Consider the following 18130-nt stretch of genomic DNA (forward strand, 5'->3'; position numbering starts at 1 on the left):
GTATGCCCTTCAAATAATGCGCGCAGTAGGCTACTGATGTTTTATTATGAGCCATGTACAGTATGTCGCCTAATGTTTTTTTGTTTCTGAGTTACATGTTCGTTTGAAGGACTTAATGTACAAAATAACATAGTTGCACCCCGTAGTGTTGAAATTGGTAAACACAGTGCATTCAGTGAGGTTTGCACCGCCCTCCTTTTATTTCTGACTCTTCCTGTCACCGTTGCAACCTCTGAGCGCTCATTCGTATGCCCTTCAAATAATGTGCGCAGTATAGGCTATTGATGTTTTATTATGATCCATGTACAGTATCCTAATGTTTTTTGTTTCTGAGTTACATGTTCGTTTGAAGGACTTGATGTACTAAATAACATAGTTGCACCCGGTAGTGTTGAAATTGGTAAACACCGCAGTTGCGGACATTTTGTCGCCTAAAATGATGTTATGATAAGCTTTAATAAAGGGCCCGGTCATTTGCCCCGCCCCCGGCCCGGCTCTGACTTGTTCCGCCACTGTCACTGATGTCACTGTTTGCGCTGCTTAACGACATCACGTGACGTCCACCCACTTTCGCTAACTCCACCCAATGTGTCCACCCACTTCCAGCCAGCACGGTTCAGCGCGGTTGTAGTCGAAATGCAACTCCAACAGCCCCGCTCAGCCCGACTCAGCTCGACTCGGCACGGCACGGCTCAGCCGCGTTTGTAGTGGAAAAGCGGCATAGAGTAGTCAATTGAATTAACCTAGAAGTCTTTGGACTGTGGGAGGAAACCCACACAGGCATGAGGAGAACATGCAAACTCCACACAGAAAGGCCCCAGTTGGCCACAGGGCTTGAATCAGAACCTTCTTGCTGTGAGGTCATAGTGCTGACCACTACACCACCATTCCACCCAAAATCAGCAATATGATTTCTCAGTTTCAACATTGCTATGTTGTCTTTGTACTATTTTCAATAAAATATAGGGTTTCCAAATTATAGCATTCTGTTTTATTTACATTTTACACAGCATCCCAACTTTTCTGGAAACAGGGTTGTATTCACAACTTGCAATATTATTATTTCATACTTCCTTACTGACCTTTATTTAATTGTCTTGTTTGTCAAACTATATTTAATTAAATTAAATCTGATTCGAAAGCACATTTTGCAAATAATAATTAAATAAAAGTCTGTATGTGCCTACCAGTTGGCATCTGAACCTTTTGGAAACATTTTGTGTGCTTTTTTTTAATGAAATCAGCAAATTTCTAAATAAAAAGTTTGCAAAAGTAAAAATATACAAAAATTTAGATGGTTCTCTAAATCAGAAGAAAGACAGCAATGCAATTCAGCTCTGTAGGTGACAGTGTGCACTTAATACTGTTCACAAGAATTTCTTGTGAAACACATTACATGTGTTTTTGCCACAAAACTACAGCCTGTATATGATGGATATGTCAACTGTATTGACCCTGTTAGGCTGTGGAATGCACAGTTATGGAACCCCACAGCTATGGAACAGCCTCCCAAGTAGTGTTCGGGACTCAGACATGGTCTCAGTGTTTAAATGTAGTCTGAAAACATATCTGTTTAGCCAAGCCTTTTGTTAATAGATTTATTAGGTAAATGAGTAGATCTGGAGGGTCCTCAGGCATAGAGTGTTTTGATAAATTGGGATCTATGGATGCTGTCGCCCCCCCCACTCACTTGGTCACTCGGGTTTGTTGACGGTGAAGTGGCTGCTTTATATCCCATGGCTCCCTCATGTCTGTGTTACCTTCTGGCTCTCCCTTTTAGTTATGCTGTCATAGTTAGCATTGCTGGAGTCCCTGCTTGCACTCAGTGCAAAATTTATCCTGTTCTTACTCATTAGGTGACACTGGGCATACCTAACAACCTGTGTTTTCTCTCTCTCTCTCTCTATCTGTCCCTCTGAGTTACATGTTGATCCTGAGACCGAGATGCTGACCTCTTCTGCTCCTTGGACCTGCCTGATCCATCCTGGTGCCCTACATCTGGCTGGAGTCTCATCACATTGCTCCTGTGGAGGATGGCCCCATATGGACAGTCAAAAATCGCACTTGGAAGATGGCTCTGGACATTTACAATAATACATTTATGTCTGAGGACTGCAGTTGACTTGCTAACTTTAGGACTGCAGCTGTCATGAATAGTTTTGCACTCACGTTTCCATCAATGAACAGTTTATAACTTCAACAAAACAGACTTCATGTTAAAACTATAATGAACTTCCTGGTTTCACAGTTATACTTTGTGACTCTATAGGACACATTTATAGAAGTGAGTTATTTATAATCACATTATCTGTTATCACCCAAATGAGGATGGGTTCCCTTTTGAGTCTGGTTCCTCTCGAGGTTTCTTCCTCATGTCATTTGAGGGAGTTTTTCCTTGCCACCATTGCCACAGGCTTGCTCATTGGGGATAAATTGGGGATAAAATTAGCTCATGTTTAAAGTATTTAATTTTTTGTAAATCTGCTTTGCAACAATGTCTATTGTTAAAAGTGCTATATAAATAAACTTGACTTTTTTTTTGGTTCACACTTTCCTTTTGAGAGTGGATCCAGCCACTGGGGGTGCATAAGTGTACTCTTGGTGCCGATCCCAAGCCTGGATAAATGGAGAGGGTTGCGTCAGGAAGGGCATCTGGCATAAAACTGTGCCAAATCTAACACGCGGATTGAAAAGAGAAATACCATACCAGATCGGTCGGGGTCCAGGTTGAAGTGATAGGCATGAAGTTGGAGATTCAAGGAGTAGTAATCAGTGTTCTGTGTGCGTATGCCTCACAGGTTGGATGTGAGAATGAAGAGAAAGAGTTTTTCTAGGAAAAGATGGATGAAGTAGTAGAAAGTATACCAAGTGTAACGTTACTAAGTTAGTATATGAATATAACTAATGTATTAACCTGAGTAATAAGCATAACACTTGAAATCAAAGCTAGGTTCGGCTCAAGGAAGAGAATTGGCAACGACCAGTATTTGAAAAGGGAAAAAAGAATAGTTACAGCATTTATTTAATACCCAGAAGATATTATGAATCACAAATAGAAAGCAGTATAACACACAATATCCCACATAGTCAGTGTGAAAAAAAATTTCAAGTCAGTAAACTCAATGTTTAAGTTCTGTTCAATCGTGTGTCCCACTTGCAAAGGAAAAAAACAAAAAGAGATGTTCCTTGTACGTACTTTGTATTGTTGAATAAAGGAAATGTAGAAGAAGCAAGGCCTTTTTAATCACTACCTGGGCAGTGTGTAAGTGATGTTGGAGATCTCAAGGAAAAAAAAAACATCAACTCTTATCTGTATCCCAAGGAAATGTATCCAGAATGTGTCCAGTCCACCAGCTGGCAGGTTGACGGGCACTGGTGTAGACACACCCTTGAACGTAATCGCTGGCTCGCCGTATAACACTCTCTCTCTCTCTCTCTCTCTTTCTGCGCATGTGCGGTGCGAGTGGGTGGAGTGGAGCGTGTGTGAGTGAGTGCGTGCTGAAAGTTTGGCCGCCGTGCCATAAACTTTTGTCCCTTTTCTATCTTTTTTTCTATCTTTCTATTTTTTTTTTTTGTATACGGTTGTTAGTTTATTGTTTGAATTTTGTTAAAAGTGCACGCGCCAGGCGTCTGCTTCCTTTTGGAAGTATGGCGGCGCGAAGTGCACCTGAGCAGCGTTTTGGCTCTCTAACGAGGAAGCATGGTATTAAAATAGATTCACCTCTTTCAGTGGAGGAGATCAGTTTGGCTGTGGGAGGTTTAATTGGTCATGACAATGTTTTGTCTGCGTCTCGCATGAACAGGGCAGTGGTTTTATTCCTTGCTTCTGTTGATTTGGTAAACGAAATGGTGGAGACGGGGGTAGTGGTTGAAGAGGTCTTTCTCCCCGTTTTACCTTTGTCGAGCCCCTCAAGAAAAGTAATGCTTTCTAATGTGCCCCCCTTTATTAGCAACGATGTGCTTACAGAGGTCTTATCTCGTTACGGAAAAGTAGTATCTCCCCCAAAAATGATACCGATGGCAACCAAATCTCCGCTTTTAAAGCATGTTGTCTCGTTTAGAAGGTTTGCTTATATAATTTTGAAAGACAAGGGAGAACTTGAAGTCTCTCTGAATATTAAGGTGGATGATTTTAATTACACGATTTATGTGACCACAAATACGATGAAATGTTTTGGATGTGGACAGCTGGGGCACCTGGCGCGAAATTGTCCAGATAAGGTGAGATCGAATAATGTGAATTTAAAAGAGGGTATCCCCAGTGACGAAAGATCTCAGGAAACACCCAACACTGAGAATGATGAGGCACCTACGGGTGAGGAGGGTGAAGGTGCGGGTGATGGGAATGGTGAAGGAGAGGTAGCCCCTCCGGCTGAGACACCAGAAGATGGTGACTCAATGGATCTCGTTTCGGAATCTGAAATGCCCGCTGCTTCGGAGGGTAGTTACACAGATCTAGTGGAACAAATCGTTAATGAAGTTATTAACGAACATAACCCTCCTATAGAAACTGAAAATGTTTTTAAAATGCCGTCCAAGAAAAGGGGTCATCCAGGCTCTAGAGGCAAAGCAAAGAAGAAGAGTCTGACAGTTGATGTGCCTGATAGTGAGAGCGATTATGCGTCTGACTGTAGTGTTACCTGCAGTCTACGCACAAGCGGCTTTTCTCAACAGAATTATAGTGTTGAAGATATCAAAGCGTTTTTAACCAAAACCAAACATGCAAGGAATGTAAGGATTGATGATCACTTTGCAGATGTTGATCAGTTTATTGCAAAGACCAAACTGTTTATGTCAGAAGGGGGATTTACCGATTAAGAGGGCTTCCGTTTAAAAAAGATATTGGGCAAGTTAAATGATAGTGATGTTAAAAATCAATTGTAATTTTTCTTTATGATCATTATGTATCTTAAGTTCTATATTTTATATTTCCTTATGTGTGAATTTCAAATTGCTTCGTTGAATTTAAATGGAGCAAGGGAACGAAATAAGAGAGCTATTGTGTTTGAAACTTTTAAACAAAAGAAGATTGATGTTGCGTTTGTTCAAGAAACTCACACAGATATAAGGAATAGTGATGACTGGGCGAGTGAATTTGCGGGTGTATCAGTTTTGAGTCATAACACCTCAAATAGTGGGGGTGTTGGTATTCTTTTAGCTACAATTTTATTCCATGCTCCTATGAAATTAATGAAATTATTAAAGGTAGGCTTTTAAAAATAAGAGCCAAATATGATGGTAAAACCTTTGTTTGTTTGTGTTTATGCACCTACCGATGCGTTAGAGCGCATACTTTTTCTACAAACACTGGATGACGTTCTAAAAACTTGTGATTGTGAAGACATCTTGCTTGTTGGGGGAGATTTTAATTGCACAGAGAATGGCATAGATCGCAATCATATAGAGCCTCACATGCCATCTCGTAAAAAGTTAGTTGAAATTGTAAAGGTTCACAATCTTGTAGATGTTTGGAGAAGTTTCCATTTAAATCAGAGGCAGTATACATGGGTCCACGCATATAACAACATGCTGTCCTTGGCAAGGCTAGATAGATTTTATGGGTTCAAACACCAGTCTAATTTCATTAGGAGTTGTAACATTGTACCAGTTGGGTTTTCCGATCACTGCATGGTAACATGCAACATATTTATTAGTACTTTTAAACCAAAGAGTGCTTACTGGCATTTTAATTCCAGTTTATTGCAAGACAAGCATTTAAGGGATGTTTTTAATTTTTTTTGGGATCAGTGTAAGAGTACAAAGCCTGTTTTTAGGTCAATACAGCAGTGGTGGGATTTTGCTAAGGTCCAGATAAAAATATTGTCCCAACAGTATAGCTTCAATGTCACGAGGGACATCTCCAATCGTATGACTGCCTTAGAGATTGAGATTTTGAATCTTCAAGGGGACACAACGGGCAATGTAACGGAAAAATTGAAAATTAAAAAGAACTTACTGGCCGAGTTATTAGGGGTTAAGGCTCAAGGAGCTCTGGTCAGGTCACGTTTTCAGTCTATTGAACTCATGGATGCACCTACCAAATTCTTTTTTAATTTGGAAAAGAAAAACAGTCAAAAAAAGCTAATGCAATCTTTGTCGTCAGAAGATGGCACTATTCTGTATGCTCACACTGACATTCGTAAAAGAGCACGGGCTTTTTTTGAAAACCTTTACAAGAGTGAGATCTCCTATGAGCAGGCTCCAGAGAATGTCTTTTTGAACAATTTACCCCAGGTGTCCAGCTCGGCAAATGCAATCCTCGGAGGGGTGATAACCCTGGAGGAAGTGTTTACAGCCCTCCAAAGTATGGAGAGTGGAAAGGCTCCGGGGATTGATGGTCTACCGGTTGTATTTTACAAAGCTTTCTGGCCTGAAGTAGGCACAGATTTGCTGGAGGTGCTTAGTGACAGTTTAACCAATGGGTGGCTGCCACAAAGTTGCCGAAGAGCTGTGGTGACGCTGTTGCCAAAAAAAGGGGATCTAAATGACATAAGGTCATGGAGGCCTGTCTCTGTCCTATGTGTGTGTAGCGTGAATCGCGTGTGGGTGGAGCACAGAGGACGGCAGGACAAAGATTAGGTTGGTTTTACGGCTTTATTGCCACACTTTCCAGGGTTGCAACACAGTTTCAATAGCGTGAGAGAGACACACACACAGCGTCTCGTCCGGCTCTCCCTCTGCTCTCGCTCTCCCTCCTTAAATAGGGCGGTTTACTGGGGAGAACACACAAAACACAGGTTAATGACACTCAGGTGAAGCGATTCTGCCACTTACCTTCCCCAACTCCGCCCTCCTGTCACAGACCGGTGCTTGACCACGCCCCCGCTGCCACATACCCCCACCGCCCGACTCAGGCCGGGCGCCCGTCCGGCCCGCAGCCGACTCCCCCCCCCCTTGACGGGAGAGGAAGTCCGCCACGACCATCTGCGCCCCCGGCCTGTGGACCACCTTGAAGTTGAAAGGTTGGAGCGCCAGATACCAACGGGTGATCCGCGCGTTGGCATCCTTCATGCGGTGGAGCCACTGGAGGGGCGCGTGGTCCGAACAGAGGGTGAAAGAGCGCCCCAGCAGGTAGTAACGGAGGGCGAGGACCGCCCACTTGATGGCCAGGCACTCCTTCTCGATAGTGCTGTAGCGCCCCTCATGCACTGACAGCTTCCGGCTGATGTACAACACTGGGCGGTCCTCTCCCCCCACCTGCTGGGACAAAACGGCCCCCAGCCCTCTGTCCGACGCATCCGTCTGCAACACAAAGGGGAGAGAGAAGTCAGGGGAGTGCAAAAGTGGCCCCCCACACAGTGCAGCCTTTACCTCAGAGAAAGCCCGCTGGCACTGCTCTGTCCACTGGACCGGATCTGGCGCCCCCTTTTTAGTGAGGTCAGTCAGCGGGCTGGTGACGTCCGAATAATTAGGTATGAACCTACGATAATAGCCAGCCAGCCCCAGGAACTGTCTCACCCCCTTTTTGGTCTTGGGTCTCGGGCAGGCCGCAATCGCTGCTGTCTTATTAATTTGGGGACGCACCTGCCCGTTACCCAAGTGGAAGCCCAGATACCGTACTTCCACCCGCCCAATCGCACACTTCTTCGGGTTGGCAGTGAGCCCCGCCCGCCTCAGCGACCTAAGGACGGCCCTCAGGTGTTGCAGGTGCCGCTGCCAGTCATTACTATAAATGATTATGTCGTCTAAGTAAGCGGCCGCATAGGTGGCGTGGGGCCGGAGGATCCGGTCCATCAGCCGCTGAAACGTAGCGGGCGCCCCAAACAGCCCAAACGGAAGTGTGACGAACTGGTGTAAGCCGAACGGTGTGGAAAAGGCCGTTTTCTCCCGGGATAACGGAGTCAAGGGGATCTGCCAATATCCCTTCGTCAAATCCAGTGTCGAGTAAAAGCGAGCCGTGCCTAGTCGATCAAGCAGCTCATCAATACGAGGCATTGGGTACGCGTCGAATTTAGACACCGCATTGACTTTTCTATAGTCCACACAGAACCGGACCGAGCCGTCGGCCTTAGGAACCAAGACCACCGGGCTGCTCCAGTCACTGTGGGACTCCTCGACGATGCCCATTTCGAGCATGGCCTGAAGTTCTTCCCGAACCACCTTTTTTTTTGTGTTCGGGTAATCTATAGGGTCGGCTACGCACTACCACCCCCGGGGGCGTCTCTATGTGGTGTTCTATGAGGTTGGTGCGTCCGGGCCGGGGCGAGAACACATCCGAAAACTCGGCCTGCAACTGGGCGACCTCCGTGAGTTGGGTCGGGGAGAGGTGGTCTCCACAGGGGACCGGAGAGGTGCGAGATGTCAATGACCCTTTTTGGATCTCCGGCCCCAGCTCCGCCTTCTCTGGAACTACCGACACCAACGCCACGGGGACCTCCTCATTCCAGAGCTTCAGCAGATTGAGGTGGTAGATCTGTAGCGCCCCCTCCCTGTCCGTTCGCCTAACCTCATAGTCGACATCCCCGACTCGCCGTGTGACCTCGAAGGGCCCTTGCCACTTGGCGATTAATTTGGAGCTCGACGTGGGCAACAGGACGAGTACCTTATCTCCTGGAGTGAACTCTCTAAGGCGCGTGCCCTTGTTGTACAGGCGGGTTTGCCGTTCCTGGGCCTGCCGCAAATTCTCCTGAGTTAAGTGGGTGAGCGTGTGGAGTTTTGCGCGCAGATCCATAACGTATTGAATTTCATTTTTGCTCTGCGAAGGTCCCTCCTCCCAATTTTCCCGCAGTACATCTAAGATGCCGCGCGGCTTACGCCCATACAGTAATTCAAATGGGGAGAACCCCGTGGAGGCTTGGGGGACCTCTCGCACTGCAAACAACAAGGGTTCGAGCCACTTATCCCAGTTACGTGCGTCCTCACTTACGAATTTTTTGATAATATTCTTGAGGGTGCGGTTGAACCGTTCGACTAAACCGTCCGTTTGTGGGTGATACACGCTGGTGCGGATCGGCTTAATACCCAATAGCCCATACAGTTCGGCCAGTGTTCGTGACATAAACAAGGTGCCTTGATCAGTCAGAATCTCTTTCGGGATTCCGACCCGGGAGATGACGTGGAAGAGGGCCTCTGCAATACTACGTGCGGAGATATTGCGAAGAGGCACCGCTTCCGGGTATCGCGTTGCATAGTCCACCAGAACCAATATAAAGCGGTACCCTCGTGTTGACCGATCTAATGGCCCGACGAGATCCATCCCAATTCGTTCAAACGGGGTCTCGATTAATGGTAGGGGGCGCAAGGGCGCTTTTGGAATGGCCGCTGGGTTTACTAACTGGCATTCGCGGCACGCCGTACACCACTTACGGACGTCGCCGCGAATCCCCGGCCAATAGAATCGGGCCATTATCCGGGCGAGTGTTTTATCCTGCCCGAGGTGTCCCGCCATGGGATTAAAGTGAGCCGCCTGGAATACCAATTCCCGACGGCTCTTTGGAATTAACAACTGGGTGACACGCTCCTTCGTCTGAGTGTCCTGCGTCACTCGGTATAACCTATCTTTTAAGATGGAGAAATAGGGGAAGGTCGGGGTGGCATTCGGCTGGAGCGTTTGACCATCGATTACTCTCACTTGGTCAAACGCGTGTCGCAGAGTTTCGTCTCGCGATTGTTCCAGTGGGAAATCCGCGAGGGATTCCCCAATAGAAAGAGGAGGAGCCGGGGGCCCCTCACTCTGTCGCGGAGATGACGTAGACGGCCCTGCGACCGCAGCTCCAGCCAAAACGACACCGGGACCCCCCCCGGCTAACCGGCAGGACCCACTCTTTACTAGGTGTGCCATCAACCCCCGGAATCCCGGCCAATCAGTCCCCAAGATTAAAGAGTGGGTAAGGCAAGGATTAACCGCCGCCTTCACTATAGATTTGTCCCCTCTGAAATGTATGTGGACCGACACCAACGGGTAGCAGTGAACATCCCCGTGCACACACAACACCTTCACCCCTTGTGCTCCCCCCAATGCCTCGTCTTGCACCAGGCTTTGGCGGATCGAGGTCTGGTTGCAACCCGAATCCACCAACGCCTGATAGGTCGCCCCTTGTACACTTACCGGTATGCGATATGCTCCGGCCTGATCGAGGGCAGCCTCTGGCGCGTCGGGGATCCGCACCACCGCCCCCACCTCCATCGCGGCACACTGTTGCTGCAGGTGGCCCGGTTCCCCGCAGCGCCAGCAAACCGGCCCGGGCCTCCCCTCTGCAGCTGTGGACTGAGGGTCACTCACCTGAGGGGGGGGAGAGACAGACATAGAAGGGAGAAACGGGAGGGCACCACGGGTGCGGCGGGCCGGCTGGGGTGGGGCCGGCCCCCGCCTCCGTGGTGGGGGAATGGGGCGAGGACGGGACACGGGAGGAGGGGGAAGAGAGAGAGAAGAAGACATCCGTTGTCCTGCCGCCGGGACAGCCGCCAGATGATCCTCCGCCAGTCCTACGGCCTGATCCAGCGACGCCGGGCGGTGGCACTGGACCCACTCCGCGGTTCCGGCGGGTAGGCGGGCGATGAACTGCTCCAGCGCCACCTGGTCGATGATCCCCTCGGCGTCGCGATCTTCGGCCCTCAGCCACCGCCAGCAGGCGTCCCGGAGCTGCTGGCCGAACGCAAACGGGCTGCCGACTTCCTCCATTCGCAGCGCGCGGAAGCGCTGGCGCTGCTGCTCCGGCGTGCGCCCCACGCGCTGGAGGACAGCCCGGCGAAGGTCGGCGTAGGCCAGCCGGTGGTCGGCGGGGAGCTGTAGTGCGGCTAACTGCGCCTCTCCCGTCAGGAGGGGGAGGAGGCGCGCCGCGCGCTGTTCCATCGGCCACCCCGAGGCTTCGGCGACCTGTTCGAATAATGCGATGAACGCCTCGGGGTCGTCCTGCGGGCCCATCTTAGTCAAGGTGATGGGAGATGGGCCCGCGGCCGGGGCGCTGGGGGACCCCGCCGACGCGAGAAGGCGCCGGAACGCCTCACGATCTTCTTGTTGAGCCAGTACCAGGGCTTCGAAGCGGCGCTCCTGCTCCTTCCGGAGTGTGACGAGCGCCTGGTGCTGGCTCTGCTGGGCCGTGGCGAGGGCGTGGACCAAGTCCGCGAACGGGGAGGATTCCATGGGGCTGCAGGACAGGTGCTCCACGGTCCCGGGTTTCGGCACCACTGTAGCGTGAATCGCGTGTGGGTGGAGCACAGAGGACGGCAGGACAAAGATCAGGTTGGTTTTACGGCTTTATTGCCACACTTTCCAGGGTTGCAACACAGTTTCAATAGCGTGAGAGAGACACACACACACAGCGTCTCGTCCGGCTCTCCCTCTGCTCTCGCTCTCCCTCCTTAAATAGGGCGGTTTACTGGGGAGAACACACAAAACACAGGTTAATGACACTCAGGTGAAGCGATTCTGCCACTTACCTTCCCCAACTCCGCCCTCCTGTCACAGACCGGTGCTTGACCACGCCCCCGCTGCCACAGTGTGGAATATAAAGTGCTCTCAAAGGTTCTGGCCAATAGGCTTAGAAAAGTGGTAGGAGAGGTCATCCATCCTGACCAGACTTACTGTGTGCCTGGAAGGTTGATTTATGACAACATTTGGTTCATTAGGGATATTATGGATGTTGGAATGCGTCTAAATTTAGATTTTGGACTTATCTCAATAGACAATCAGAAAGCGTTTGATAGAATTGAGCATAACTATTTATGGAATGTCTTGGCCGCATTTGGTTTTAAGTCTGATTTTATTAAATATATAAAAGTCTTATATCGTGACATTGAAAGCATACTAAAGGTTAATGGTGACTTGTGTGCTCCTTTTAAAGTGTTTAGAGGTATTAGACAAGGCTGTCCCTTGTCTGGGATGTTATATTCCTTGGCGATAGAGCCACTTTTGATTAAACTGAGAAATGAGGTTGAAGGTGTAATGCTTCCAAATTGCACTTTTAAGTTTAATTTATCAGCTTATGCTGACGATGTGGCTATTCTTGTTAAGAGCCAGAGGGATGTGAATGCCATGTTGGGATTACTTAATGATTTTAAATTGCTATCCTCTACTAGAGTAAATTGGGGAAAGAGTGTGGCTTTGTTGATGGGGGACTGGAAGAATGGTCCACCCAGTTTACCTGAGGATCTACATTGGTGCAGAGAAGGTTTTAAATACCTGGGGGTGTTTATCGGGAATAATGATTTTATGCTGAAAAACTTTGAAGGTGTTTTAGAGAAAGTGAAAGGCCGTCTTGGTAGATGGGACTTTTTAATTAATAAATTGTCTTATAGAGGCAGAACGCTTATAATAAACAACCTGGTTGCTTCATCCCTCTGGCACCGGCTGGCTTGTATAGACCCTCCTGTCATTGTGCTGTCAAAAATTCAATCTGTTTTGGTTAATTTTTTCTGGGACAACCTACACTGGGTGCCACAAAGTGTTTTGTTTTTACCCAGAGAAGAAGGGGGACACGGGTTGGTTCATTTACAGAGCAGGACGGCTGCCTTTCGTCTACAGTTCATACAGAGACTGCTTAGTGGGACTGCGAAGAGCAGCTGGGAAGCTGTGACTTGTGTCATTCTGCGCACTTTTGAGGGGCTGGGGCTCGATAAGACGCTTTTCTGGATGGACCCTAAACGTTTGAACTTGAAGAAATTTCCTATTTTTTATCGGAACCTTTTTAAAGTATGGAGTCTTTTCAAGATTGGGAGGACTATGAGCTCTACATCTCTTTTTTGGTTACTGCAAGAACCTTTGATCAATGGCTCCATATTAGACCTCTCACATGATCAGTCTTTTCCTGCCCTCAATGGAGTTCTCTGTGAGGCTAAAGTTCTCACCCTGAATGACTTGATCAATTTAGCAGGTCCTTTGTTTCAAAATGCGAATCCAGTGGCTAACCAATTAGGAGTAAGGTCATTACGAATGATAAAGCATCTTCTTGGAAAGTGGAAGGGGTTCTTTACAGAAGACGAAAATAAGTTGTTGACCGATTTTTCTGTGGGCTTGTTGTCTCCAAATGACTCTGATGTATTTCCTAACTTTACTGTAACTGCAAATTGGGATGACTCCTCAGGTGTTTTACTTAAATATGAGCCCATATTTTTTCCTGGTTGTAACCTTGCCTCTGGTAAGGTATTGTATAAACTATGTGTTCTGGCTATGAACAAAAAACACCTAGATAAAAGAATTGACACTCCGTGGCGTGCTGTTTTACAAATCACTGAGGAGGTTAAACCACAATGGAGGGTCTTTCACAAGTCACCATTACCTAAGAAATGCGGGGACTTACAATGGAGGATTTTACATGGGGCAGTGGCAGTTAATGCTTTTATTTCAGTTTTAAATCCTAGTGTAAGTGAACAGTGTCCCTTTTGCACAATGAAGGAAACCATTTTTCATGCTTTCATGCAATGTGTGAGACTGAAACCTCTTTTTACCCTTTTAGAAATGTTATTTGGTGGTTTTAATGAACTTTTTAATGGAAACTTTTATTTTAGGGTTTAAATAAAATGGTTTTTATGATGTTGGTGAAATCAAGAATTTTAATTGATTTTCGTTTTTACAGTGAAATGAATGATCTTGGGGCTTTTGAGAGGATATGGTGCTATAAAGATGCTGTGTGTTATCTGGAGGATGATGCGCTTAATTTTAACAGCATGTTAGAGGACTTGCAGCCTGATTAACTGTGTTAATTTTATCAGAGTTGTGCATTTATTTATTTATTTATTTATTTATTTTAGGCTGCATTTTTACTCTTTTATTTTTTAATGACTTTTAAATACTGGTAAAGACTTTGTTTTAAGGACAAGGTGTAGGTATCATGCCGCCATCTTGTGTCAGAACTACAATTCCCAGTCCACTTCCGTGTGACCTACGTCACGCGTGGGCGGGATCATCTACGTCATCATACAAGGAAACATAAAACAATGGGACAACGCTTCCATCTTTGCTCTCTCACGTCTGGCTTCCGATGGATCTGGATGTATAAAGAGGCGCGCTCTCCACCCCAAAAAGACGTCTTCTTTCTTGCAAGATCCATCACTCAGCGCGATTTTCCTTCTTACCCTTGGCAAAGGTAAACTCTAGAGTCGCGCGATCTTTAAACTCAACCTGAGTTACAACCGGTTTACTTGCATTAGAAGTGACGTCACGACTGCAGCCCAGGCAGTTAAAAGTTAAGAAGCGATTGAATCCTTTTTAACTCAAAGCGCTGTGCATCTTATTCTGATCAGAGACTTTTCCTCACGAGCGCTGAGGTTCGGACCAAGAACCCTCTGCTTTCCACGGGAACCACCCAAGTGCTCCGCTGGACCCGAAAGTTTCTCCGCCTCCATCACGAGCGGCTCACGTGCTCCCACGGCGAGGCCCGAGACTACACCGGCGAATAGTTCTTCATATCTTGCTAAAGGCAGGATTAAGTAAGATTTTGGCATTTGGGCATAATTAGGATAGTCTTAGGAATTTGCTTTTATTTGAAATAGTGTGAATTTAAACCCAGGTTTATTGTTACACTGTTGAACACGCAGCGTGTTGATTTATTTTGTTCTATGTTCTCTCAATTGTTTAATAGATAGGCTGCGCATGCTTCTCTCTCTCTCTCTTATTCTGACTAACACTAATTTCTTTATCATACATTTTGACCTTATCAAGGTTTCAGTGAGTTTGGTAATGTTATGAGTGTGGAATCTTTTTGTTACTGAGAACACGTGCTCACCAGGCCTGACCAGGCCTGATACACTTTAGATAGCTTCCCTTTGTCTTTAGCCACACGTGCTCAGTAGGCCTCACCAGGCCTAACAAACACACTTTAGCTAGGCCATAGGGCCTTTCACAAACACACTAGCAACACAAGGCTAATCTAGGCCTCCACCACGTGTAGTTAGCTACACGAGGCTCAACACAGAGCTAATCCTTTGTTCTGTTTAGATAACATTCTTTTGTTTAGCTACCAACAAGCTAGGCCTCCACCACGTGTAGTTAGCAACACGAGGCTAAACACATGGTCAAGTCCTTCACACTCACTCTCTCTCACACACACACACACACCTCACGGCTTGTATATATTGATTTATCTTTTTATCTTTGTATAATAAATTCATTTATTAAACAAACTGTTTATTTGTGTGAACAATATCTGAAGTCCCCAATTTTCTCAAAGAATTCAAAAAGGGTGCGTATGTTATGTAATATGGTAAGTGATCGTAATAATTTGAAATGTACCATAATTTAGCTGTTTGGTAGCTTATTATTAAGCACCAGGATTAATGGTATGATTCACTAAATGATTCATTGAACGATTCATTGAATGATTCACCAAATGATTCACTAAACGATTCATTGAACGATTCACTAAATGATTCACTAAACGATTCATTGAACGATTCACTAAATGATTCACTGAATGAGACTGATTCTATGGTATGATTCACTTCAAGTGAGTCAAAGTAAATGATTCAATGGGATTGATTCATTTTAATTATTAACCTTCAAAATTTAATGAGACTGATTTAACGAGATTGATCACTTAATTTCAATAATTAACTGATTGCACCCACAGTTAAAATGGTGCCCCGTGTGAGGCAATTGGTTTGTTGACTTCTGGAATATTGTTCAACAACAAACTCAGTTTAATTCAGCAACTGCTAAGGTATATCCCCAGGTGTGTTAAAACGGTTAACAGTAGTGTGATAACCATATCACCAATACTCATAACCTATTCAACTTAGGATAAGAGAGCATTTCCAAATAAACCTTCATAATTAATTACATAGTTAATTAATAATGATTAAATTAATAATTAACTTGATTAATTATCTAGCATCCAGCCTAAGTAAAATGGCATCCCCTCTTGTCTCAAAAATGGAAGACAACGCTCAAGACGTGTCTCTCCTTGAGGTCATCGCAGACCTCGTTCACTGCTCTGCCTCCGAAAAGGCAAACATTAAGTACACAGGCGAGAGTGAATGCCAAAACAACTTAGATAACTCAAACAAACATATGAGAGATCCAAAAAGAACAACTATTAGTGTCCAAGCGGCACTAGGTAAGCTATTCCTATCATACTTCCAAAATGCTGATTCAGAAATCAGATGCCTTCGCGGAGAGGTTGAAAGGCTGACCACCAGCAACGCCAAGCTGACAGCCGATAATAATGATTTACATAGGGAGCTTGAGCTCTTGAAGACCTCCCTTGATGATTGCACCGAACGGCTAGAGAAAGCCGAAATGGTTGCTAAGAGGGCTGCCCAGGAGCAGACCCCCCAAGAGCAGCGCAAGGGGTGTGAAAGACCTCCAACAATGCGCCAAAGCTCAGAGCGGGAAGAGGCGTCCGAACCGGACACCGTAAATGATCTGGTCAAGGACCAGACATCCCGCCAAACTCCATCAACTCGCTACACGACTCCGTCGTCGTCTAGCCAGGATGGAGCCGCCCTGCGCTCATCCCGAGCCCAGGCCCGTAGCACACCTAGGTCAGTGCGCTTCAGTCTCCCTGATCCATCTCCAGATGAATCAGACCACGCATCTCGTGCGAAGCGGGAGCGATTCCAGAGTAGCTCAGACAGTGAGTACTCAGAAGAGCCAAGAAGGTCGCACAAGGACGTGCACCAAACCCTTCGCCTACGGCAAATTGACCTACTTGCCAAAGATGTCGAACAATTCGATCCCGACAATCAAAGAACTAATGTAAATAACTATTTACGAGAAATTGATCGATGCCTGATGGACCTGCCGAACGCCACAACACGTGAAAAACTTAGACTAATCTGGAAGACCTCCAGTAGTAGCGTTCGTGCCTTTTTAGAGACACTACCCCCAAACGTTCGCGATAGTTATTCGAAACTTCGCAATTACATGAGGGAAGAATATGCGCCATACACGGACGAAACCTCCGCGATACTGTGTGCATTACAAGTCAAACAAAAACGGTCTGAGGCGCCTCGTGAATATTACAGACGGCTACGTACTGCCTATTTCCAAGGTAGTAGCGCACCAGGGTTGGAAGAAGATAGAGGTTTCATATCTCTCTTCTTACATAACCTCCACCCAAGCGTGCGGACCCATGTCACACTGACGTGTCGACAAGGTCGCTATTCGATGAGGGAAATTAGGCGACTAGCCCAAATGACCTGGGAGACCATCGTCAAAACCGCAAACAGAAACGATGATGACCCCAGAGTCCTTAGCCTCCAGGGTGAGGACAAGCCCCCGCTAGCCTTAGAAGGAGGTGAAGCACCGAAAGGGGGACCCACCTGGAAAAATTCCGGTCCAGCCCGATCCTTGCCGAGCCATCACAAGGGTGAGTGGAAAAATCGACAAGGTAAGGCCAGGAGGGACCGAGGGCGAGTCCACAGTGACGATGGCAATCGCCCATCACATGAAAAGGGTCGTAGGGAACAAAACGGTTGGCAGCAAAACCGTCATCCCCGCTCTGACCAGAAACGGCAGAAGCGTTCCGACCATAGCTCTAAAAGCAAGGGTAGAGACGACCAACACAGTGACTCAGACCAACCTGGTGAGTTCCACTCAGAGCTGGACTCTTTAAAAGCCCAGTTGGCTGAGATTAAAGAACTGTTACAGGAGACGTCAGACCCCTCAACAGATAAAACAAAGGAGCCCAAGAAAAATGACAAACCATTTGCTGGCATGACTAGGCCAGGAACCACGGCTATATCTCGTAAAAGGGGGAAGGAGATCCCTCTGAAACAGCAGGCGAGGGTCAGGATGTAGGGCCCCCCCCTGGTGGCGAAGGCAAACACACAAAACGCACCTCTCATGTGCGCTAAAGTCTTCACCACCATTTCTCAGACACACGGCTCTCACAAGGCGACCCAATCCCAACCAAGCCCTGCGACATAAACTTAGTCAACTTCACACAAAACAAAACCCCACAGTCGTTGGATCCCACAAAATATGCACAAACCCGTTGCGACGAGATCAGTGCGAACACCGATCAACCGAGCGCCACGCGAGATCAAATTTCGTATGAACCTCAGTTCATGTCTTTGCACACCGAGTTCGATGTCGAAACACCCGACATCGCGACTCCCCCTAGTGGCAAAAATCTCCCTCTATCCGTCGACTCAGAAACAGACACCCATTTCACCACTGGTGTAATGGCTGCGCTGTGGAACGTTAGGTGTCGAGGCGAAATTCCATATCGCGTACCACCCTCAATTCTCT

At 46.8% G+C, this 18130-nt stretch overlaps 1 protein-coding gene across 1 annotated transcript; it reads right to left on the reverse strand.

Moving 5' to 3' along the window:
* Positions 1 to 6652: 6652 nt before the first annotated feature.
* Positions 6653 to 10943, reverse strand: LOC132901373 (zinc finger protein 213-like). The gene is made up of 2 exons (XM_060943711.1): positions 10049 to 10943; positions 6653 to 6713 (listed from the first exon to the last, which is right to left on the reverse strand). Exons 1-2 carry the CDS (start codon positions 10862 to 10864, stop codon positions 6711 to 6713), a joined length of 819 nt encoding a protein of 272 aa, XP_060799694.1. The 5' UTR covers positions 10865 to 10943; the 3' UTR covers positions 6653 to 6710.
* Positions 10944 to 18130: the final 7187 nt, after the last annotated feature.

This window comes from Neoarius graeffei, chromosome 17 (assembly GCF_027579695.1).
Source record: "Neoarius graeffei isolate fNeoGra1 chromosome 17, fNeoGra1.pri, whole genome shotgun sequence".
Taxonomy (NCBI): domain Eukaryota; kingdom Metazoa; phylum Chordata; class Actinopteri; order Siluriformes; family Ariidae; genus Neoarius; species Neoarius graeffei.

Coding starts and splice junctions, on each gene's coding strand:
- LOC132901373 (XM_060943711.1), bottom strand. CDS start 10,864: ATGGGCCCGCAGGACGACCCCGAGGCGTTCATCGCATTATTCGAACAG.